This window comes from Odocoileus virginianus, chromosome 9, assembly GCF_023699985.2.
Source record: "Odocoileus virginianus isolate 20LAN1187 ecotype Illinois chromosome 9, Ovbor_1.2, whole genome shotgun sequence".
NCBI lineage: Eukaryota > Metazoa > Chordata > Mammalia > Artiodactyla > Cervidae > Odocoileus > Odocoileus virginianus.
In genome coordinates this window covers 21,161,816-21,185,692 of record NC_069682.1, presented here as the reverse complement: position 1 = coordinate 21,185,692, position 23,877 = coordinate 21,161,816, and the positions used below count along the sequence as shown (strand labels likewise).

Below are 23,877 nucleotides of genomic sequence, written 5' to 3'. Positions count from 1 at the left end.
CCATGAAAATCTAGTGGGCAGAGGCCAGAGATGCTGCTGAACATTTACCCTCCAGTATAGACAGCCCCCCACAACAAGGATCATCTCGTCCAAAATGTCAACTGTGCTAAGGGTGAGAAACCCTCAGAACATGTGACACCACCCGGGGCCCTGTCAACAACTGATGTTCTGCTTAATAACTAAAACTAATGGCGTGTGGTTGCATTTTGAAGCTGACTTCTTTTCCCCTTGTTTTACCTCGGGCGTATGTTTTGCAATCTCTCTGATTAAAGTACAAGCGTTTTTCTTCACGTATTCATCTTTGTCCTTCAGACAGGTAAGTACAACTGGAAAAATCTCTGCTTCGACCACCATTTCTGCCAGATCCACAGAATGCTTCGCAATCTGACTGAGAGCTGAAAGGACCTGACGCTATTCAACAAAAAACAAACCCAAATGTTACACTGTGGAGCTCAGCTGTAATTTAAACAGCTTTGTACACATTCAAATTCCTTTGTAAAGAGGAAGAAATAATCACAAATCCAATATAAGCTAAGAGTCTTGAAGTATTCACCTTCTACTCTTATACCTAAATACTCAATTTCTTAAATTTCCTAATTTCCAAGTTGAACATCTTAGTTCACACTATTGACTATTTAAATATTTACTTAGTGAGGCTGGTCAAAGAATATGCCCTTGGGATGAATATTAGTTCTTAATTATGTGCTACTTAAATCATTAGTTTATGATAAGTACAGTAATGTAATACAGACATGATCAAGCAGAACTTTGGGCATGTTGCTGTTATTGTTTTAAAGAATTTTACATTGTCTAATTAACATTGACAATCTTAAAACCTTATAAAACATAACTATTATAATATAGAGGTATACTTGGTGACTATTAACTGAAAATTAAATTTTAGAAAGCTTGAAAGAAGACTAATATGGCCATTTTCATAGAAAACGTAAATATAACAGTGGGCTAGAAAGCCTTTAGGTCCCTTCTAACCCTGAGGTTTAACCGTGACATAATTCCTTACTTTAACTATTAATTCTGATGTTACTTCTAGTTTTCAGCATTGCACGTACTTTTCCCCAGTCACATCGTGATTGTCTAATCCTTACAGCATAGTTTCCACATACGAAAGGACCCAAATACATAATGTACTCAGACCTGTTTTGCACGATAATTTACTAATTATCTAAAAATGGATACTATCCATCTGCACACATTTCCATTTTCGTAGATTATCGGAATCTTGGTTCGTTTGTTTCTCAACTTTATTTTTAAAATACCTTCAGTTTAGCGTCAGGGTTCAGGATCATCTGGGCTAAGTGAGCAATCACTCCTGCATCCACCACTGTCTGTGCTAACTCTGGAGAATGCATCGCAGTATCACTGAGGGCGGAAACAGCAATCCTTTTCAAAGCCATTTCTGGCTCCTGGATACAGAGCACTAAAGCAGGAACAGCTCCCGCATCCACCACAGCTTGTGACAGCTCTGTGGGCCCAAGAAAAGTAATTAAGTGAGTATGGGTGACTGACCCTTGTACAAGCCACTTTTCACCCTGACAGATACAGCAAAGGGAAAAGGGCGGGGGGTGTACTTCACTGTCTCGACATCTGCATTTCAAATCAGCCTTCCTGGTTTCATGAACCATGTGGGCCAATCACGAGCTGAAAAGAATACAGGTCAATAGATGGACCTCCATTTACATGAACACATTTGAGGTAGATTAGGCTGAAATGGCTTGTTATTCTTTTTTTTTTTTTTAAGAGAGTAAGCAGATGTCAGCTGTTTAAGCTCTGACAATTCTGCACTTCTCAATAGGCAAGCATTTTATGCATGGTTTACAATAACAGAGAAAATTAAAGTACCAAAAATTTACCAACCACACTAATTAGGCAGTACTTTGTGCTATTTACATGAGTAAACATTAACATGAATCTCGTGCCAATAATGATGATTTTTTAATTCCTTTCACCTTATTGTACTTTTTAAAAGATTTTTTTAAACTTTGTACACAAAAGGTGCATTTTTGTTGTACATACAAAAATATTTTCAAAAATGAGAACTACAACCAAACAGGATTTAATATATAAAATGTTAACATTAGAGAAATTAATCGTAAACATTTTATATGTCAGAAATAATATCTTTTGAATATACATGTTGATTTACTTGTGCGTCCAAGAATAACAGCTATAAAAAGTAACATAGCTTTTAAATTACAGAGAATGTGAGGCAAACAGGCAGACCCATATATGTGTAAAAAATGTCTTTTCAGAAGCATAAAATATACTACACAGTTACAAATGCTACTCTCGTGTTCATGGTCTCTCTTACTGAATCACATACACCCATTTCTACAACCTCTTCCTTTCAAATTATGTTCTCATTTTCTCAGATGTGTAGCAGCTTGACAATTTATATCTTTTTTGTTATTTTTTAAAAAATTTTTTATTGGAGTATAGTTGCTTTACAATGTTACATTAGTCTCTGCTGTACAAAGTGAGTGAGTTATACATATATATGCCCTCTTTTTTATATTTCTTTCCCATTTAGGTCACCACACAGCAGAATGTAAACTGGTATAGCCACTATGGAGAACAGTATGGAGAAGCCTCAAAAAACTAAAACAGAACTATCAAATGACCCAGCAATTCCACTCCTGGACAATTTATGTCAACAGCCAAATTATCAATTCAGCATATCACTTAGTCTTTAAACAAGAGTCTTTCATTTTTCAAACAATCGGTAATATCACATTTTCTAAAAGGAAATAATGTTAGCAAATGAAGGTTAGTGTCCAACACTTGTTTTCCTTCAATTATTATAATTATCTGAGAAGTCCCATATTGTATAAACGATTCATTCATTCTTTCATTAAACAAGTATTAATGGAAGGTTATTATGTGCCAGACTCATTCAACGCTGGTGCAAATGATACACTTCTACAAATTAACATTACACTGATGAGCAAATATGTTTCAATTAAAAAATCCAGTGTGAAATATGAAATACAGTGGGAAGCTAATATGTAATCTCAAGAACCAGAGGCAGATAAGAGGAATATGTTTTTTAAAAAAAGGTGGGGAGGGGACTCTTTTGGTGGCCAGTGGTTAAGACTCTGCTTTTACTACAGGGAGCATGAGTTCAATCCCTGTTCAAGGAAATAAGATCCTATATGCTGCACAGTATGGCCAAAAAGTAAAAATGAAAAATAATTTTTTAGTTAAAAAAAAGATAACAGCAGCAACTGACTATTAAACATCCACCTCAAATCAATAGAAGACATTCCTCGGAAACCTCTCTGAGATTCTACTGCCATTCCCTGAAGACCAACAGTATAGGAAGTAAAGCAAGGATCACTCTTTCTTCCCAAGGGAAAAGGGAAGAAAACATAAGGGTGTGATAACATGTAATTTCCATATATAATTTTTATATTCTATTTTAACAATTAGCATGTTAATTTAATTCAATCCAAATTATACAGGTGTGGTACGGTTGCTGCTGTTGCTTAGTCGCCCCATTGTGTCCGACTCTATGTGACCCCATGGACTGCAGCACGCCAGACCTCCCTGTTGTATGGTAACATCAACTTTCTGTAGTCATATTCAAGGGTGACTGGAATTTATATATCCAGGTGACCCTTGAACAACACTGGATTTGATCTGTATGGGTCCATGTGTAGGCAGACTTTTTCAATGATAAACTCTGTGGTACTGCACCATCAGTGGTTGACTGGATTCAGAATCTCGGATATGCAAGAAGTGATAATATGAGGGCTGACTATAAATTATACTCGGATTTTCCACTCTGGGGAGGATCAGCACCTCTAACTCCCACATTGTTCAAGGTCAACTCTACTGGGCTAAATATTTTATTTTGAGAAAGCATAAGGATTACTTCATCTATGTATGTATTTTCACTTTTACACACCGTTTTCTAAGAGTAAAGAATATGCAGTGAACAATTAAAAGTACTATTAATAAAGACAAAGTTCTTTAAAACAAGTATTATGGTTGTAACTCCCATACATTTTATTCTTTCCTTGAATAATTGAGTACCGTTATCCTCCTTTCCCTGAACTCTGTTATGAAAGAAACCCCAGTTTTTCTGGCTTGTTACCCATTCCCATCTAAAGCTGCTTTCCATTTCTTTCTGGAATAGTGATGCTAAATGAGAGGAAGGATGGGGAAAGCACCAAAGAAAGGCTTGCCTGAAGGGAATGAAGATTCCAGGGACCTGGATGGGGCCTAGCAATCAATGCTGTACTTGAGTTTCATATACTTTACCTTTCCAGTTTACATGTTCCTTCAAAACCTGGCTCTGCTCTTACATGGCACACATTGTTATTAATAAACAATATTGTTCAACCACCTTCATACATATACTGGGTACAAGACATATATACAGGTAAGAGTACATATACACATTATAATATAATAGGCCTAAATAACACAAGCCATACTACTGGGTTGACCCAAAGGTTCACTCAGGTTTTTCTATAAGATATTATGGTTCTATAAGATATTAGGTTATGGAAAAACCCAAATGAACCTTTTGGCCAATCCAATATATTATACAAACCACAGGCTAACTATTTCATCCTGCCTCTACCACTCTTTTTTCCTGCAGTGTATCTTTCTTCTCTTCCATACCATCACTTCCTCTGGTATTTCTGTACCAGTCACAGTTGGCTTCTTGTCAGTCAGGGCATGGGCTTGTGAACCAATCCTGGCAAATGGGACCTGGGTAGAAGTCAGCTGGAAGCATTTGTGAGAATTTTCCTCTGGAATAAACAGAGATACACAGGAGGAAACACCACCTCATCTGTGCTGGACATGGGCACATCTGCCTGCAAATGACATCTGGGAACTCCTACATCCATCTTGCAACTGTAATAGGAGAAATTGCCAATATGCTGAGGATGGCTGAGTACAAAAATAAGAAACATCTGGGTCCCCCGTGACACTGTTCAGCTGCACAACCAACCTTGGAATGGCCCTGACTCTGAATTTTGTGTCATGTGAAATGAAAAACATCCTCAGGCTTAAGCCACCTGCAGTTGATAGTGTGACTTACAGCCCCAGCCATACTGATATGATTCTGTCCTCTCTCAGGCTTGGTGTATGCACATATTTTGCTCTCTTTTCTGGTCATTTAATGTTCATTACATGCTTACTGTGTGCCAGAAACTGGGTTAGTTAGATCTTGGGGAAGCCAAACAGAGTAAAACATTGTTCTGTTCTGGTGGACTCTGCTAAAGGTGAGTGTGTGAACAGACCACAGTGCAGAGTGGGGCTGGGAGTCAAGTGTGTGGAGTGTTTGGGGAAATGTAAACAGGGTGCAATTTCAGGCAGTGCTTCCCATTTTCCTTCCATCTCCCCTTTTCTTCTTCCCTATACTTTTCTACTGTTAAAAAAAAAAAAAAAAAAGGCAGGAATAACCAAAACTCTTACAAAAATCTGGTATACTTAAAAGTTAATACCCATAGAGGACTTCCCTGGTGGTCCAGTGGCTAAGACTCTGCTCCCAACACACGGGCCTGGGTTCAATCCCTGGTCAGGGAACTCAATCCCACAAGCTGCAATTAAAAGATCCCACTTGCAGCAACTAAGACTCAATGCAACCAAATAAATAAATACATTTTTTTAAAGTTACTCTCCATAGGAGAAATCTCACAGAATTCATTTTAACTCTAATTTGGAAATGAGTGTGGGTTGTTTAATTAATTATTACACTTTGGAAATCAAAGATTGACAGGTACAGACGTTCATAAAAGTTTTGACCAGGGAAAAATACAAGCCAAGAAATTTATCTTAAGTGTGGGAAAATATCTTAACCTCCTTGTAAATTTTAAATGAATCTTCAAAAAGTGAATTTTTAACAACTATATCTTCTTTTACACAAGAACATGTGACATAATCATATACTGTCAGGTAACCAGCAAGATTAGAGGTGGTTATGCCCCCCCCAAAAAAATCAGAGTAAAAAGGTTTTATGTTATACCAACACATTAATAGGATTTAAATGGGGTTTATGGCACTATCGGTGATACATTTTCTTCTCTATTTGCCAAATTTTCTTCAACATAATTATTTTTAAAAAATAAAAGAAATATGAACATGTCTTTGACTATACACATAGTTATTGCTGGGGCTAACTATACTAACATTACTATCACAAAGGAAAAATAATATAAATACTTCAGCTTACTTCTCAATATGGAAGAAATTTTCTTATTTTTAAAAATGGTGGGAATGTATATCTCCTTTAAACAAATTCAGAAAGAATACATAATTATTCTTTGAAAAATTACAAATATATTCTAGAAATACTATTCACTTTTTCACACTTTCCTTCTTGTCTTAATTCATCCCTTTGTTACAGTTAAAATATTACATTTTTAAAATGCTAAGTGTTATTCATTTTTAACTATTTTTAGGCTTCAAATTGTTAGGGGAAATAAAGCTATCCAATAGCACCTTCCTTATTCATAAATAATTAAAGCCATTGATTGCATGCATGTAGACAACTGATATACAGTCCTCAAATCTGATGGTCAGCTATTTTCAGCCAAGGAATAACTAGTTCTCTTCGGCCTCCTGAACACCTCATTGCTGAGTTAAGGAAATGAGGCAGCCATCTCTATGGAACTGTGACAAGCTCAGTATGACTTTAGATTTAATTTTTTAAACAAAACGAGACACAGATAAAAGGGGGGACATTTAAGATCAACAACATTCATAACATTACTAGTATCTAAAGCTGGAAGAATCAAATATTATAAATTACTTTATGTGGACTAGACAGGAAGAACACAAACAGGAAAGTCCATCAGTGTATAATAGGCACAGCTATAACAGGTGAAACCAGGTGCATCAGGCAAAAATTATTTTGCTTTAATAGCGCTCATCATGGCCTCAGGGCTTCTCTGGTGGCTCAGTGGTAAAGAATTCACCTGCCAAGGCAGGAGCTGCAGGAGATTCAGCTTCAATCCTTGGGTTGGGAAGATCCCCTGGAGAAGGAAATGGCAACCCACTCCAGTATTCTTGCCTGGGAAAACCCATGGACAGGAGGAGTCTGGTAGGCTACAGTCCATGGGATCACAAAAGAGTTGGACACAACTAAACAACCACCATGGCCTTAACCCCTCTTAATTGTTACAGCTCATGGTTTGGTTAGATCAGCAGTGGTAAAGACAGGACCCAGGCAAGTAATTAAAATAAGTGAAGCCAGAGGAAAAATAACTGAGCGTGGAGCATAGTAAACTGGAAAAACATATGCACCAGATACAAGGAGCACCAACTACTGTTTCTTCAGCCCAGCACTGCCGCATGGCAATGCAGGCCTACCACTGTCAGATCCTTGGATTTTTCCAGAGAAACCAGACATCTGATTGCCTTGTTTTTAAGTTTTGGAAACTTTAAAAAACAAAACAAAAAACACTGTGTAAGACAACATGCATGCATGCATGCTAAGTCACTTCAGTTGTGTCTGACTCTTTTGCAGTCTCCATGGTCTGTAGCCTGCCAGGCTCCTCTATCCATGGGATTCTCCAGGCAAGAATACTGGAGTGGGTTGTTGTGCCCTGTCCCAGGAGATCGTCCCGACCGAGAGATCGAACCCACTTCTCTTATGTCTCCTGAATTGGCAGATGGGTTCTTTACCACTAGTGCCACCTGGGAAGCCCCTTAAGACAACATAGTGCAGGCCAAATAAAATATGTTCATCATTTTACAATCCTAGGCTTAAATCTTAAACCTTCTGAAATGAGCTGTGGGGACTTTCTGGATGCGAAAAAGGTGTAGTTCTCTCTACTTTTGATTCTTGACGACATGTTGTGGAGTCATAAAGGAAGAACCACTATTGTGGTTATATAAGAAAATTCAGAGGTGAATTCCAAGAAACTGACAAAAACCTAAAAACTGGCCTGCAAAAAAAGGATTAATCTAAACATATATTGATACTCAGCTAATTTTCCTGCTCACAATGGCAATGTAGGAGGGAAGAATTTGAGCAAAATTAAGTGATCCATCATGAGAACTCACAAAAAGTACTCAAAATGAAGAGGTTCTCCAAAAAGAAAAAAGAAAGGAAAAAATATGTATATATATTTTTTGTATATATATTACTTTTTTAATATATATTCAAAATTATATAGTAATTAGGCAACTCAAACACCTCAGGGACTCTAATTTCTTTTAACTTTATTGCTATATATTTTTCCAAACACTGCTTGTAACTCACTGTTTTTAAACCTGACAAAAAGTTATGTTTTTCAGTATTTGCTTCATTAAAAATAAAATTATGAATCATTATTTTTTGCATTTAGTTTGCCCTATTTATTGGTTTAAACATAGGCTGGTTTTGCATCTGGCTGTAAAACACATAACTGTATTACTTCAAAACCTTTTTGAATAAAGCAAGTTAAAAAAAGATTTAAGATTTGGCTACAACTTATGACATTAATCTTACATTATATTATCAAGCCATTTGACCAAGTTTTTCATGATTTGGTGAAATCACAGTCAAAACAAATACAGAGCTGCAATATAAGCTGCAAAGTTGCTTATATGCTGACCATTGGTGGCTCAGACAGTAAAGAATGACTGCAATGCAGGAGCCCTCGGTTCAATCCCTGGGTTGGGAAGATCCCCTGGAGGAGGGCATGGCAACCCACTCCAGTATTCTTGACTGGAGAATCCCCATGGACAGAGGAACCTGATGGGCTATAATCCACGGCGTCACAAAGAGTCAGACATTACTGAGCGACTAAGCACAGCACAGCGTACTCCAGTTTGACTTTAGAAATGTCACTTCCAAAGTAAAATAATTTGTCTAGTTTTTGGTCTAACCCACTGTTTACAATGGGTTGTTACCTACTGCTATGTAACATCACACCAAACTCAGCTGCTTAAAACAGGAAACATGTATAGTCTTATTATTTCTACAGGTCATGAATCTGGGAGCGGCTCAGCTGGAGGTTCCGGCTGTGACCTCTCACGAGGTTGCAATCATTAGCTAGGGCTGCAGGTATCGTAGGCTTGACTGGGTCTGTATCTTTTCCCAGCACAGCCACGGGAATGTTGGAAGAAGGCATCAGTTCCTCCCTGTTTCTGGGTCTTTCCATCGGTCTTTCCACCGATGAAGCTTCCCCCAGAGTGAGAGATCCACAGGAGAGAACCCAAGACAAAAGCTGTAGTCTTTCATAATCTAACCTCAGAAGGGACATACCATCACTTCTGCTATATATCATTGGTGCAACGTGGAAGCAGATTACACAGGGCTGTGAATAGAAGGAGGCAGACTTGGGAGCCAGCTAGCAAGAAACCTTTATTCTACACCAATACATCTGAGAGAGGCAACATTCTCCTGTAGTTAACAGTGTAGTTAACAGTTAACTAGAGCTATAATTCTGAGTTGAGAAGTTGACATCTCCAATTGCAGGTGGGAGTGTGAAAAAGTGGAAGGAATTTGCATATTATTATGAAAAAAATCTAATCTATGATTTTTATTTATCCCCTACCCTCACAAAGGCCGTTTTTCCTACTCATCATTTCCATACCATTTCTCTCCACCCAATCTTCAGAACCATCCATCTAACCCTTACACATGGGTTGAGTGTTTGAGAGATTAAAGGTTAACATACATATATAAATACATACATATGCTTTGAAGGTTAAATAATTCTAGCTCCTTTAAAAAGTCAAGTGAGTCACATAAGCCATTGATCTGGAGTTAATGGGGCCTCAGTAAGAAATTACAATCAGCTGGAAAGATGGCACACTTATATAAGGCTCAAGCATAAAAAAACAGCTTCAAAATACGGAAAGGGAAAGTCAAGAAGTGGAGATGAGAGAAAGAGAAGGTGGGAAAAGAAAAAGACTTTGGTATGGCCTTGGAAGATAATAAGTAGCATAAGATATAAAGCAATTTTTAAAACCCCAATTTTAGTGACTTTCATACTTATAGCTACTCAACAGCTGAGACTAGGCTGAATGGAAGAAGGCAGAACTACAGAGAGGGTCTGGAGGGCTCTTAGGATGAAACAATAAATTACTTGGAATCAGCTTTTTACAAAATATACTTTTTGTATCTAGAAATGTTTCCATTCATTTCCACTTGCTTTAGGGACTTCCCTGGCAATCCAGGTTAAGTTTAAGACTCCGTGTTTCCAACACAGGGGATGTGGACTCAATACCTAGTCAGGGAACTAAAATTCCACATGCCATGTGGCACAGCCAAAAAAAGAAAAAAAAAAAAAAAAAACCCAAACAAAAAATACATTTCCTCTTGCTTTACATAATTTTGCAACCATAATTGTAGTTTCACAATACCTACAATCTGCAAAAACAAAACAATCTTAAGTGGATTTTAAGATGTTTAAAAACATTTTATTAAACTTTGAACCTTCAAACTTCATTGGCATTTGTTATTTGCTTCAGGCCTCTAGGAGCTCAGGCTAACAGAGGAGGCTAAACAGTAAAGGGTCAGCTGTGCCCTAGTGGAATTCTCTATGAGAACACAAGGAGAGAGGAAACAGAAACAAAATACTGGATGGTTAGAAAGTGTACAGGACATTTTCATACAAGGGCTCCCTGGTCAGCAGTTCTTGGTGTGACTCCTTCTGAGTGGTTCCTTGAAGTTACCCTTGGGCCTCCACTGTCCACTTTTATTCCTGAGGATGAGCTGGCCCAACAGTGTTAATAATCACATAATATCCCACTGAACACATACGCTATAGTTTCCTTAACCATCCCCCCCCCACTCAGGACACTTAACTGTTTTGTGGGCTTGGGCTTTTGCACTATTAAGTACCGTGCTTTAAGATTATGTATAAGTTAACAATTGCTACATACCAACTGACCCAAACTTGGCAACTTAAAGCGTTATTTTCTCTCTCACACTTTCTGTGGGTCAGAGATCCACGAGCTGTCCAGCTGGGTGGTTCAGGCCTGGAATTTCTTGGGAAACTGCTGTTTTGCTGTCTGTGGGGGCCACCAGCATCTCTGAAGGCACAGTTGGGGTAGGATCTGCTTCCAAGCTCACTCATGTCATTCTAGAAAGCTCCATTTCTTGCTGGCTGTCAAAGACCTCACAGCACAGGCCTTTCCATGGGCTCCCTTAGGGTCCTCAGGTCATAGCAGCGGCTTCCCTCCAAGCAAGTGATGAGAGACTTCCAAAACAGAATCCTTGTAAAGGCTTGTAAAGCTGGTCACCCATGCTCAGAAATGGCAGACCATTGTTTCTGCTGCAGTCTAGTGGTAACACAGATCAATCCTGGGGTGAGGTGGGAGGGACTGTATGAGGGTGAGAATGCCAGGACATGGGATATCTGAGGGGCATCTTGGAGTCTAGCTACCATGGGTCCTATATTCAAACATACATATTCCACACATTAGACAAACATACACATACGTATGTATGTGCATGCATGTGTATATTTACTTAAGACAGAGGCTCTGAGGAGAAGAATGGTGGCTTTTTAAAATTAATTTATTTAATTGGAGGATAATTAACTATACAATATTGTGATGGCCATACATAACATGAACAGGCCACAGGTATACATGTGTCCCCCCAATCCTGAACGCCCCCTCCCATCTCCCTTCCCACCCTATCCCTCTAGGTTGTCCCAGAGCACAGGCTTTAGCTGCCCTGCTTCAGAGGTTCTTGGTATTTTCAGATTAAACCACAAGAAACTGCTGTTTTTGTTAAGTCAAGACCAATCAAATACAGGTAATTTCATACAGGTCAAGGTAATAACCACTGCAACACTGTTTTCCAAAGGGGATTATCAATATGGGGCCTCACTGACAATGTGCAAGTCTGATAGTTTAGCCACTTATAAAGTATATTTCAGCCCCTACATTAGTAAGTGGTTGCTTGAAGTTGACTCATCATTTACTTCTCCCCAAATAGTACTTTAGTTCCATATTCCTTAACTTAACTACATGTCACCATTCAGCTATACTGATTCACAAGCATGAATATTTAAGTGACTTTTTGAGGCCATAGCATCATCACTTCATCGCCTTTAAACGAAAAAACCCAGAGCACAGCACAGGAATTCTAAGTCAGTACTGTCTGACGGGAACGTGAGCCACATACTTAATTTAAAATTTACTAGTAGCCACTTACACTTAAAAAGTAAAAAGAAATAGGTGAGGTTAATTGAAAAAATGGAATAGAGAGGCAGATGTAGTGAACAGATTTGTGGACATGGGCAGGGGTGGGGGAAGGAGAGGGTGGGACTCACTGAGAGTGCAGCACTGACACATAAACACGACCATGTGTTAAACAGACAGCCAGTGGGAAGCTGCTCTATAGCACAGGAAGCTCAGCTCGCTGTCTGGGATGACCCAGAGGGGTGGGATGGGGGGTGATGGGAGGGAGATGCAAGAGGCAGGGGATACATGCATTGCTTTTGTTGTATAGTTGCTAAGTCCTATTCCACTCTTTGCAACCCCATGGAGTGCAGCTGACCAGGCTCCTCTGTCCCTGGGATTTCCCAGGCAAGAGTGCCAGAGTGGGTTGCTATTTCCTCTTCCAGGGGATCTTCCTGATCCAGGGATCAAATCTGCATCTCCTGCATTGGCAGGCAGATTCTTTACCACGGAGACACCTGGGAAGCCTGGATATAAGTATACTTACAGCTGATTCACATTGTTGTACAGCAGAAACTAATAAAACATTGTAAAGCAGTTATCCTCTAAAAAATAAAAATAAAGTTTTTAAATAATCACACTGTTTAACACAGTATATCCAAAATGCTATAATTTAAACATGTAATTAATATTTAAAAGTTTTAATGAGATACTTTACACTCTTTTCTTCACATCAAGTCTTGGATATCCAGTGTATATTTTGCACTTACAACATGTCTCAATTTAGCTGCTAAATTTTTATTGGAAATGCTCTATCTACAGTATTTAGATTCCAAAAAGTTTACAGTTGAAAAAGTAGGTTCACATATGAACGTTTTTCCAGTCATGCCTAAAATTTTCCTAATTACCAGGAACTTGTTGTTTATCCATTCCATATACATTAGCTTACATCTGCTAATGCCAAATTCCCACTCCATCCCTTTCCCAACCTTCTCCCCCTTAGCAACCATAAGTTTGTTCTCCATGTCCCTGAATCTATTTCTATTCCACAGATAGGTGAATTTATCTATTTTATAGACAGGTGTTTTGCCTATGATCTCTACTAGAAGAGTTTCATTTGTGTCATATTTTAGATTCCACATATAAGTGATATCCTATGGCATTTGTCTGTCTTTTTCTAACTTACTTCACTTAATAATCTCTAGGTCCATCCACGTTATTGCAAGTGGCATTATTTCATTCATTTTGATGCCTGAGTAGTATTCCATTATATACATGTACTATATCTTCTTTATCAATTCATCTGACAATGGACATTTCTTTCCATGTCTTGGCTGTTGTGAATAAGGCTGCTATGAATGGAGGGGTACATGTATCATTTTGAATTAGAGTTCTGTCTGGATATATGTCCAGGAAGGGAATTGCTGGATCATTCAGCAACTCCATTTTTAGCTTTCTGAGGAACCTCCATACTGTTTTCCATAGTGGCTGTACCAACTTACATTCACACCAGCAGTATAGGAGGGTTCCCTCTTCTCCATACCCTCTCAAGCATTTTGTTATTTGTGACTTTTTGATAATCACCATTCTGACTGATGTGAGATAGTACCTCATGGTCAATTTGACTTGCATTTCTCTAAAAATTAGTGATATTGAGCATCTTTTTTATGTGCCTATTAGACATTTGTATTTCTTCTCTGGGGAAAGAAGACATTGAGGTCTTCTGCCCATGTTTTGACTGGTTGTTTTTTGTTGTTGTTGAGTTGTAGTTGTATGAGCTGTTTTATGTTTTGGAAGTTAAGCCCTTCTGAGTCACACTGTTTGCAAATATTTTCTTCCATTCTATAAATTGTCTTTTCATTTGGTCTGTGGTTTCCTTTGCTGTGCGAAAGCTTGTAAGTTTGATTAGGTCCCATTTGTTTGTTTTTTCTTTTATTTCTATTGCCTTGGGAGACTGAGTGAAGAAAACATTGGTGCAATTTATATCAAAGCATGTTTGCCTATGATCTCTTCTAGGAGTTTCATGGTGTCATGTCTTAGTGTTTGTCTTTAAGCCATTTTGAGTTTATTTTTGTGTATGGTGAGAGGGTATATTCTAACTTCACTGATTTACATGTGGCTGTCCAACTTTCCTAACACCACTTGCTGAAGAGACTTTTTCCCATTGTATATTCTTGCCTCCTTTGTCAAAGATTAATTGATTGTAGGTGTGTGTGTTTATCCCTATCAATGTCACTTTTTCTTTTTATATCTATGCCCAACAGAGTTCAGGGGTTATCTGGATATAACAAAGTTTTTAAAAACAAAGTAAAGATTCCCCTTTCTACCAGAGTACAAAAACATAACTCACAATTTGTCTTTCACTTGATCCAAAGTAAAATTACCCAATATAGTATTCATATTCTTAATATTGTACCTTCTCGTTCGATATTTGGTCAGCTCTCTGGATGACCTCTATGCTCACTGTATCAATTCTTCCATCTTAGATTATAAAGTCTTAGAGGTAAGATGTTAGCCAACTTATTTTACCTTGAACAGTAACAAAAGACATGGTAACATACACAAAAGTGCCTCAAATACTTCTTGATAATTACAATGATGATGATGATGGAGATAAATTGCTTGCTAGCCTTGTATACAAAGTTGTAATTCTCAGTGACTTGGGAATCTGAGAGTACAGAATTATATTTTATTGTTCCATACTCTGAACTCCAAAAAAAAATGCAAAGAAAGCTTAGAAGATTTTATTAATCAAAAGTCTGTACTTTAAAAATCACAAGAAATAAAAATACAGAAAAGATTCACATAGAGTTTTTTACCAGCATACAAACTAACCCTAAAAAAGACTAACAAATTAGGTAACCACTGAGTAAAAGTTACAATTAAAAATGTTATTTTAGGGCTTCCCTGGTGGCTCAGTGGTGAAGCATCCACTTGCCAAAGCAGGAGACACGGGTTCAATCCCTGGTACAGGAAGATCCCACATGCCTCCAAGCAACTAAGCTTGTGCATCACAACTATCGAGCCTGTGCTCTGGAGTCTAGGAGCTGCAACTGCTGAAGCTTGTGCTCCACAACAAGAGAAACCACCACAATGAGACACCCACACACTGCAGCTAGAGAATAGCTCCTGTTCTCCACAACTAGGGAAAAGCCCATGCTACAATAAAGACCCAGCATAGCCAAAAATAAAATAAATAATAAATAAATAAATTTATTTTTTAAAATGTTACTTTAACACGTTTGGTGTCTATGTCCAAAGAACATAAAGAGACATTTATTTTTACTTTTATCTTTTTTTACCAACACCTAAATAAGGAGAAAAGTATTGGTAGAAACAAATGTTAGGATCAAAATTGGTATAATATATAATACATATAATCTTGTATACATCATTTTTCTCTATGCTTATGTGTTCCTCAACCCCTCCAAGATAAAATAAGTTATAAAAATGTGACACAGAAACCAACTTATTATCTACAGGTATCACTAAAGTCTTTATGGCTTTTAACACAGAATTACTATCCTCTTGTCCCCTTCTCCCCCTCCTTCCTTACTCTAAGTACGGAGTTCTTAATTATCTCAGATATTTGTCACTAACATGTAGATTTTTTAAAAATTAAGTACTGCATGCTAAGCCTGTTCCACATGATGTAGACTACTGCTATTTATATATGGCTGACATGAGTGGCACAAGAAGAATATATGCAAAAATTCTGATTTTTTAAATTATTTTCTCTTTTTATCATTTCATTATTCTAAATGACACAGAAAAGAATCAAGCTAGCCAGCTCTGTCTGGATTCCTCCCTTAGGTTATCTACTTGGTGAACAAGACACGGTCTACCCGCTGTTTCTGTGGAATCCTAATCAGCTGAGCCTGCTAAGCACTGCTCATCTGGGGCTGCAGCAGTCCCCTCTCCTGACCGCTACCAAGCAGGGAGGGAAGTCTCTCATTTGATTTAGGTCCTAAGGAGATAAATCAGGTCCCAGGGAGACAGCATAGTCACACATGTGGAACCAGTCATCAAGAATTAAGAACAGAAGTATCTGGCGAGACTTGCAGATACTGCAAGGAGCTTAAGAAGAAGAGTGATGAGCTTTCATACATTTGCCTTTCTCACATTATAAAAAGGAAGAATCTCTGAAGGCTTCTGAGTAATGGTCAAACAGCTCTGCCATAAACTGCCGTCTGACCAGAATAAATCTTTTAACCTCTCTATTTCAGTTTCCTCATCTGTAATAGGGTGATTGTGTTAATAATTAAAATGTTTTAGGACACTTAATCCAACCTATTCCACTTTGCCAGGACTGAGAACTTACCAAGGTTTACTCAGAGACAGCAAAGGTTTATAGGAAACAAAGTTTACAAGAGACAGTGTTTTTAGCTAAAGCTCCTAAACAAACACTTAAATTTTATTTCTTTTTAGCCCAAACATGGAAGAGCATTCCTCCAAAACACCTACGTGGCTCCTCCCTCCTCAGACTGCCGCCAGGCCACTGCTCCCGCCTCAGTTCCCCAGTGCTGTGACGGCTGCCACACACTCCACCCAGGTCACTGGCAGTCCTTCTCCACAAAGCTTCTGTGTCACCCACAGGCGCAAGGCTCGAGCCAGGCTGCCAGGCAGAGTGGGGAGGGAGGGCCTGGGCCCTCCCAGTGGGAGCACTAAGGCAGCAGGGCCCACCGTTCCTCTGGCCTCACCCCTTGTAGTTCCAGAAGCAAGACTAGTCCTTGAAAATAATGAAAGATTGGACACTAGTTAGGTAAATACACAACCAGAATAATTCCGCTGAGAGGGAGACTGTAGCGGGATACAGGAAGAGCAACAAGCAGTCTGAGCGTTCCTTAAGGAACCCAAAAGAGAAAGAGGGAGTTTATTTATCTTCAAAGAGGTGTGTATTATCAACTGTGTCAGTAACTGGTGACTCTATCATGGTAATTTAATGAGACGACTTGCCTACAGTTAAAAACAACACTACGACCACCATTTCTGACGGTTAGCCTCCAGTTTCCTTTGGTTAGCTGTACAATGCCTTAAAATCTGTATGTACAAGTATCTTTTAGGAATTGTATTTTTCAAATAAGTAAACATCAGATGATGCCCACTGACTTTACTCTTCTAGTAATTGTGTGTTTACTTTTGTTTCCTACACGCAAAACGTTTTCCTTCTATTGCCCTTAAAGGTAATTTCTTTTGTATCTCCTTTAAGGTTTTTATTTCTTAAACTACCTAATCAAACAATTTACCACTAATTCCCAGAAGAAAACACTGAATGAATCCCTTCCATCTCAATATATTCCATTTTTAGGAGATCATCAAGAAAGAAATCAGGTCATTTGAACGTAAATCTTCTCTTTTCACTGATATTCAGGATGTGAATTATGACTTACTGCTTCCTAGATAACAATTCCCTTTCCTTCTGAGAAATCTATTCAGTAATCCCTTCTGGGAGCTTCTGGGTCCCAAGCCCCTAATGACTGTGAAATATTGAAATTACACTGGGAATTCCATGTGGGAGCCAGATTATAGCAAGAAATTGGAATGGAATCCCTTAGACAGAGCCTATTTATAAACTATTATCATTTAGCCTCAGATTCAACAAAAGGGAGATATGGAAAGGTTATCTATGGGCACCTGCCTGACAGAGTATCTGCACGGTTGTCCTCAAAGTTCTTTTGCATCACTCTTTAAAATACTCATGTTGTGATCTGTAAAGTCCTCTGACATTTAAAAAAAAAAATGACTAAATATACTCATGTAGTTTCCCCATGATAACCAGCTTCTAATTTAAAACCCTGCCTTAGTTTTCTCAATCAACATGTGTTAAGCAATAGTCCTAAGGTAAACCTACTTGGAAAACCAAAATTCAAATATTAAGGAAATAATTTTATTGTACCAATTCTGAATCATTCTAAGCATGACAATAGTTTTCTTTCTTGATTTATTTTTACATCATTTTATTGTCTCCAACAGTGTCATTATTTAAAAAACCAAATTAAACATAACTATGGGACAGCCACTTCCTGTTTCTGTTTTGAATTTCTTCTTCAATACTCTTTCAAGAAGTACACAGTAAAACTGTATGGTACAGGGTTGACATTTGGCTTTAGGAGTCAGACGGATTTAGATTCCAATTTTGGCTCAACCATTAACGTAACTTCAGGCATCCTCTATGTTCCACTCTCTTCCTCTGTTTAACGGGAGAGTAATACCTGCCCCTAGTTGTATCTGCAGCCGAAATGAGATAATATCCTGATGCATACCGCACAGAGCCAGGCACATAGTAATTACTCAATAAACAGTCATTATTTTACACATGCATGCACACTGAAAAATCTAGAAAATGAATTTAAAATATTCTTCATTCTATAACCCTAGTAACACAAACATGTACTCGCTTGTAATTTATATCCACATAAGATTTTATTTTTATATCATTATGGCTCAGTTGGTAAAGAATCTGTCTGCAATGCGGGAGACCTGGGTTCGATTCCTGGGGTGGGAAGATCCCCTGGAGAAGGGAAAGGCTAGCCACTCCAGTATCCTGGCCTGGAGAATTCCATGGACTGTATAGTCCATGGGGTCGCAAAGAGTGGGACACAACTGAGTGACTTTCACACATACACATAATTGTAATATATAATTTTCTAATTTTTCACATTATAATCACTTTTTCATGTTATCATGCAGGATTCATAACTACTGAATGAGATTCCATTAAGTAAACTTCTATAATTTAACCCCTAAATTTCTACCAAATATTTGAGGGGTTTTCATGTTACAAATAACACTACAATAACATTTGCATAAATGCAGCTTCTTCATTCTGTGGGATTCTATCCTTAGGATGAATTCTCAAAGCAGGCTTTCTACAGTAACCATAAACTCTTTTATGGCTTAGATTTGCATGGTTTTCTACAAGTTCATACAATTTCTAGTGCCTTTGTCAATAGAAACATCATCATGCCTTCTCAAATCTTCAGTTTTAATAATATTAAATGTATTGAATATTTACCACGTACTGGCCTATCTCATCAATCTCACAACAAATGTGGAAGTAGTACAACCTTTCTTACAGATGAGGAAGTTAAGTTTCAGACAGTTTAAAAGCCATGTCCAAGGTCACACAGCAACTAAAGACTGGAACTTGGACTCAAACTCAGATTCTAGCTAAGGCCATAGTGCTCTTAACCACTTGGTTTTTTTTCTGCTTTACTTTCACTGATGTTTTATTATGCAGTTCTTTGATTACTAGCAAAGTTTTCACTTTTACATGTTTCAAACTATTATTCTCTTATTGTGTTATTTGCATATTATTTAGCAACTTCTGTAAAGTGGTGGGAGCAATTTTGTTCACTGTATATTTTTTACCAATCAAGTGTTATTGGCACAACCTTCACACAAGAGGCCCAGGTCCCTTGTTGATGGCCTTACTGAACTCAATTCATAAGAAAAGGTATTCCTTCTCTTTCTCCTTCTTCCTGCCAATTTGGGGCTAAATACATTCTAGAAAGCTACCATGCCCACATCTTTTTTTTTTTTTTTTTTAAACATGTAAAACACCATTTATTTTAAAACTAACAGGTAAGATCAAAATAGCATAACCAAGAAGGTGTAAAGAGAACATTTAAAATTAAATAAAGTTTCTGAAGTGCAAAATTATAGAGAACTATATATGAATGCAAGTGAATGCCCACATCTTTTCAACATTATTCATTCATACAACATTGCTCCTGGTTACCTTGGAACACCCTACCATAAGTGAGAGTGAAGACCCAATGTCCCCTGGGGAGTAACAAGCTCTAATAATTTTGTAACAGAACCAATTTACCAAGGTCTTTGAATCAATCAATATCTCATTCTCCCCATGTCCCCCTGCTTCCCACTCTGTCTTCAAATGTCTCTTTTGCTAACTAAGATAAAGACTGACATGTACAGGGTTGTTTTTTTTTTTTTTTTTTATGAATTTGTGATTCAAACAATTTGGCCTTCATTCAAAACTTACCTGCCATAATGTATAGACACATCATTAAGACCTCATATCTATGGTTCACTAGTAAGCAAAACCAGGTTTACCTTATTAATGTAAACTTTAATAATCCTATTTTATAATGAGGGCCATTACCTGCATTATGTCTTGCAATACAGCCAAGTGCCCAGGCTGCAGCCTCTTTGACTCCAGGGTCAAAATCTTCCAAGCAAATCACCAGTGTGTCCAGTGCTCCACAATCAACTACTGCCTGAGCTAGTTGGGGAGAATGTTTACCAACCGCTCGTAACACAAAGGCAGCTGCTTTCTTGTAAAAACGCTACAAGGATAAATAGACAAAACTCAGTGTGAATCAAGCTAAAAGTTAAAATTGACCAAAACAAACATAAAAAATGACACTGATATTAAAAAAAAAAAAGCTCGGAAGTTTTTAAATACAAAAGATGAAAAACATTCTGCAAAATCATTTTGATTTTTTGAGGCTTCCCCATTGCTTTTGTTCAGTAACTGAACTGAAATGGTGTACATCTTTAATTTCATTTCAAATGTTTTACTCTGAAACATGCATTTGGAAACTGCATAAAATAAAATGTAAGCATTATATTTCCTACAGATTCATAAAATAATGGGAGTTTATGTTTGTGCATTCCAGTGAAAGGTATTGTTTGTCCTGTGGGAACTCCTAGATTGTTAGCACGTGCAACTAAACTGTCACCTGACAAATTCATTTCCTTTACTTGCCCTCAGTCTCTAAGCATGACCTCAACTAACCTTTCTGGTGTCCCGTGTTATCCTGAAATAACAACTATGCTCTGAGGTGCACTTAGCAATCATCAGATAAAGTTTCTATTTCTTCACAGTGTAAACAAAAAAAGCAACTAGGTGACTACCACAACTGATTTGAAAGCATTCTATTTACATAGGCTAAAATATTAAAAATCAATAAACAGTTATATGAGAGAGAAAATACAAAAGGTATATTTTAACAGATTATATCTTAAAAATTAGGATATGTTGAAAAGATAAGGAATATACTTAGTAATGTTTTTATTTGATATATTTCTTTAGCTTCTTAAGTGTCAACATATATAGACATTAAAATATTATAAAAAATTAAAAAAATATTTGTTATAAAGTCTAATTTTATAAGTCCATAACCAAATACTACTAAATCATTACAAAAATTAGAATAAAGTTTTAACGTAGCTTTCCATAGATTATTTTCTCATGATTGGGGAAAAATAATAGTGATACATTTCTTGTCATTACCATAAGCTGATTTGAATGTATATTGCAGAATTTTCAAATTCACACTTTACTGAGCACCAACAGTTAGTATTAACTACAGTGCCTAGAATTCACACTTTCCTGTTTCACTCCCCCTCCCTCTTAAGTTCTGCTTCTCCAAATCCGTAACTCTCTTCTCTCCTGGAATGCCTCACCAAAAGAACTGCCAGAAAAGAAAAGAAGAGGAAGAAGAAAGGATGGAAGGGAGGAACGAAAGAAAACCTGGAAGAAAAAGGGAGGGAAAACCAAACCAGAGGACTTTGTATGCCCAGAGAAGAGATTAAATCTCATGTGAGAAATGGGTTAAAGGCCTGGAAGGGGAGGGAGACAGAAGCCTGTGAAGATGCTTCCCATTCTCACTTTGTCCTCACATGTGCCCTGTTGCTTTAACTAATGGGCACTCATTCACACTTAGAAAACCTTGAGAGAACCTTCTATGTGAGATATCAAACACAGACCTTGCCCTCAGAGAAGGAGCTAAGAGTCCAAGCATTTGGTGACGCAAAGAATGCCTACAACAAAAATACAATTTTTGTAACTCCTCCTAGAGATAAAAGTCATTAGCAATTGACTCTCCAATCTTTAAAAAAAAAAAAAAGGCACATTTTAAAGCAATTAGAATTTTACTTCATTTTGTAAAAAAAAAAATTGGCCATTTTAAAGTGTACAATTCAGTGACATTTAGTGCATTCACAATGTTGTGCAACCATACCTATCCAGTTCCAGAATATTTTCATTACTCCAACAAGAAATCCCCTACATTAAGTAGCCACTTCTCACTCCCCTCTTCCCCCAGCTCCTGGCAATCATTAATCTGTGTCCATCTCTATGAATTTGCATTTTCTGGATACTTCATATAAATGTAGTCATACAATATGTAGCCTTGTCTGGCTTCTTCCTCTTAATATAACTTTTTCAAGGTTCATCCATGTTATAGAATGTACCAGTACTTCACCCCTTTTTATGACTGATAATACTCCATTGTATGGATATATAACATTTACTTTATCTAGTCATTCTTTTGTCTATTGCAAATAATGCTGCTATGAACATTTGTGTTCAAGTTTTGCTTGAACACCTGTTTTCAATTTCTTTGGAAATATAACCAGGAGTAGAACTGCTGGGTCATATAGTAATTATGTTTAACTTACTGAGGAACTGCCAAATTGTTTTCCATAGCAGCTGTGCCACTGTACACAACTTCTCCACATCTTCAATAACACTTGCTATTTTCCTTTTTTCTCTTTCTTTTATTTGTTATGGCCATCCTGGTAGGTACAATATTGGCTCTTCACAGTTTTGATTTTCATCTCCTAGTGACTAATGCCATTGAGTACTTTTTCATCTTGGCCCTCTTAGTACATTTTCTTTGGATAAATGTCTGTGTGAGTCTTTTGCCCATTTTTTAATTGAATTGTCTGTCCTCTGGTTATACATGGGTAAGAAAGATAATGTAATCTTAAAGACATGTCAAGAAAGATATATCCCTAGGTTATGATAAATCAGTAGGATGGAACAAACAGGAAAAGACCCTACCTAAAGGAAGATCCTTAACTATTGTTAGGAACATAAAGGGAACCAGACAGGATGGGAAAAAAATGGAAGCACTCTTAGATGACCCTTAGAAGGCCTGACATGCTTGCATACTTGGCAAAAAATGCTTTGTCAAACCTTCCCTTACATGCATTCTCCTTGTTTTCAAATGCTTCTCTTCCCCCTTGCTTCAAAGCTCTCTCTTCCATTGCCCGTTAACTAGATTCAGACGGTAAAGAATCTGCCTGCAATCCAGGAGACCTGGTTTCGATCCCTGGGTCGGGAAGATCCCCAAGAGGAGTAAATGGCAACCCACTCCAGTATTCTTGCCTAGAGAATCCCATGGACAGAGAAGCCTGGCAGGCTATAGTCCATGAGGTCGCAAAGAGTTGGACTGAGCGAATAACACAACACTACTGTATGTAACTTATTTGCCCAGGGTGCCACACATCTTTCAAAGACTGATCCTATAACTTGAATAAGACCATATATAGAAGCACTGCTGTGTGTATAATTCCATTAAAAACTTTAATATGTTTTCTCCTATACCAACAGTAATGCAGAAAAGCTATTACCCTCAAAGTAAAATACCCTCAAGGTATTATTATCTGTAGTTCAAAGAATTGAAGGTTGTATTAATATCCTAAAAATTCTATGCCTGCACACTTGCAATTGTACCCAAACTATCAATTTTTTTAAAATCCAAAACAAAAATCATATAACTTTGGTTTTAAAAAATTCTTACATTCTGTTCTGCCAGTGAATAAACAAGCTGTGGAAGAATGTCACCCTTCACAACTGCTTCTGCCAGGTCATCCTTATAATTAGCCAGTCTCCCCAGAGCCAGAGCAGCAGTCTGCTGAATTGTTGGGACCACATCCAGAAGAAGAGGCCTCAGCAAAGCCATTACGCCTAAGTTACAAGAAATAAGAAATCAGCAAATTTTAAATTAAAAAGCAAACATACCA

The 23,877-nt window shown here is 37.6% G+C and overlaps 1 protein-coding gene across 2 annotated transcripts in view; it reads right to left on the bottom strand.

Annotated features, from left to right (window-relative positions):
* Window positions 1–23,877, bottom strand: part of SPAG6 (sperm associated antigen 6) — a 59,406-nt gene that overhangs the window by 22,062 nt on the left and 13,467 nt on the right. For both annotated transcript variants that reach the window (XM_020869165.2, XM_070472060.1), the window contains 4 exons: window positions 23,655–23,821; window positions 20,225–20,408; window positions 1,278–1,483; window positions 238–411 (listed from right to left, as the gene is read on the bottom strand). In XM_020869165.2, the coding sequence (XP_020724824.1) occupies window positions 238–411; window positions 1,278–1,483; window positions 20,225–20,408; window positions 23,655–23,821 (731 nt within the window). The remainder of the gene's footprint in view (window positions 1–237; window positions 412–1,277; window positions 1,484–20,224; window positions 20,409–23,654; window positions 23,822–23,877) is intronic.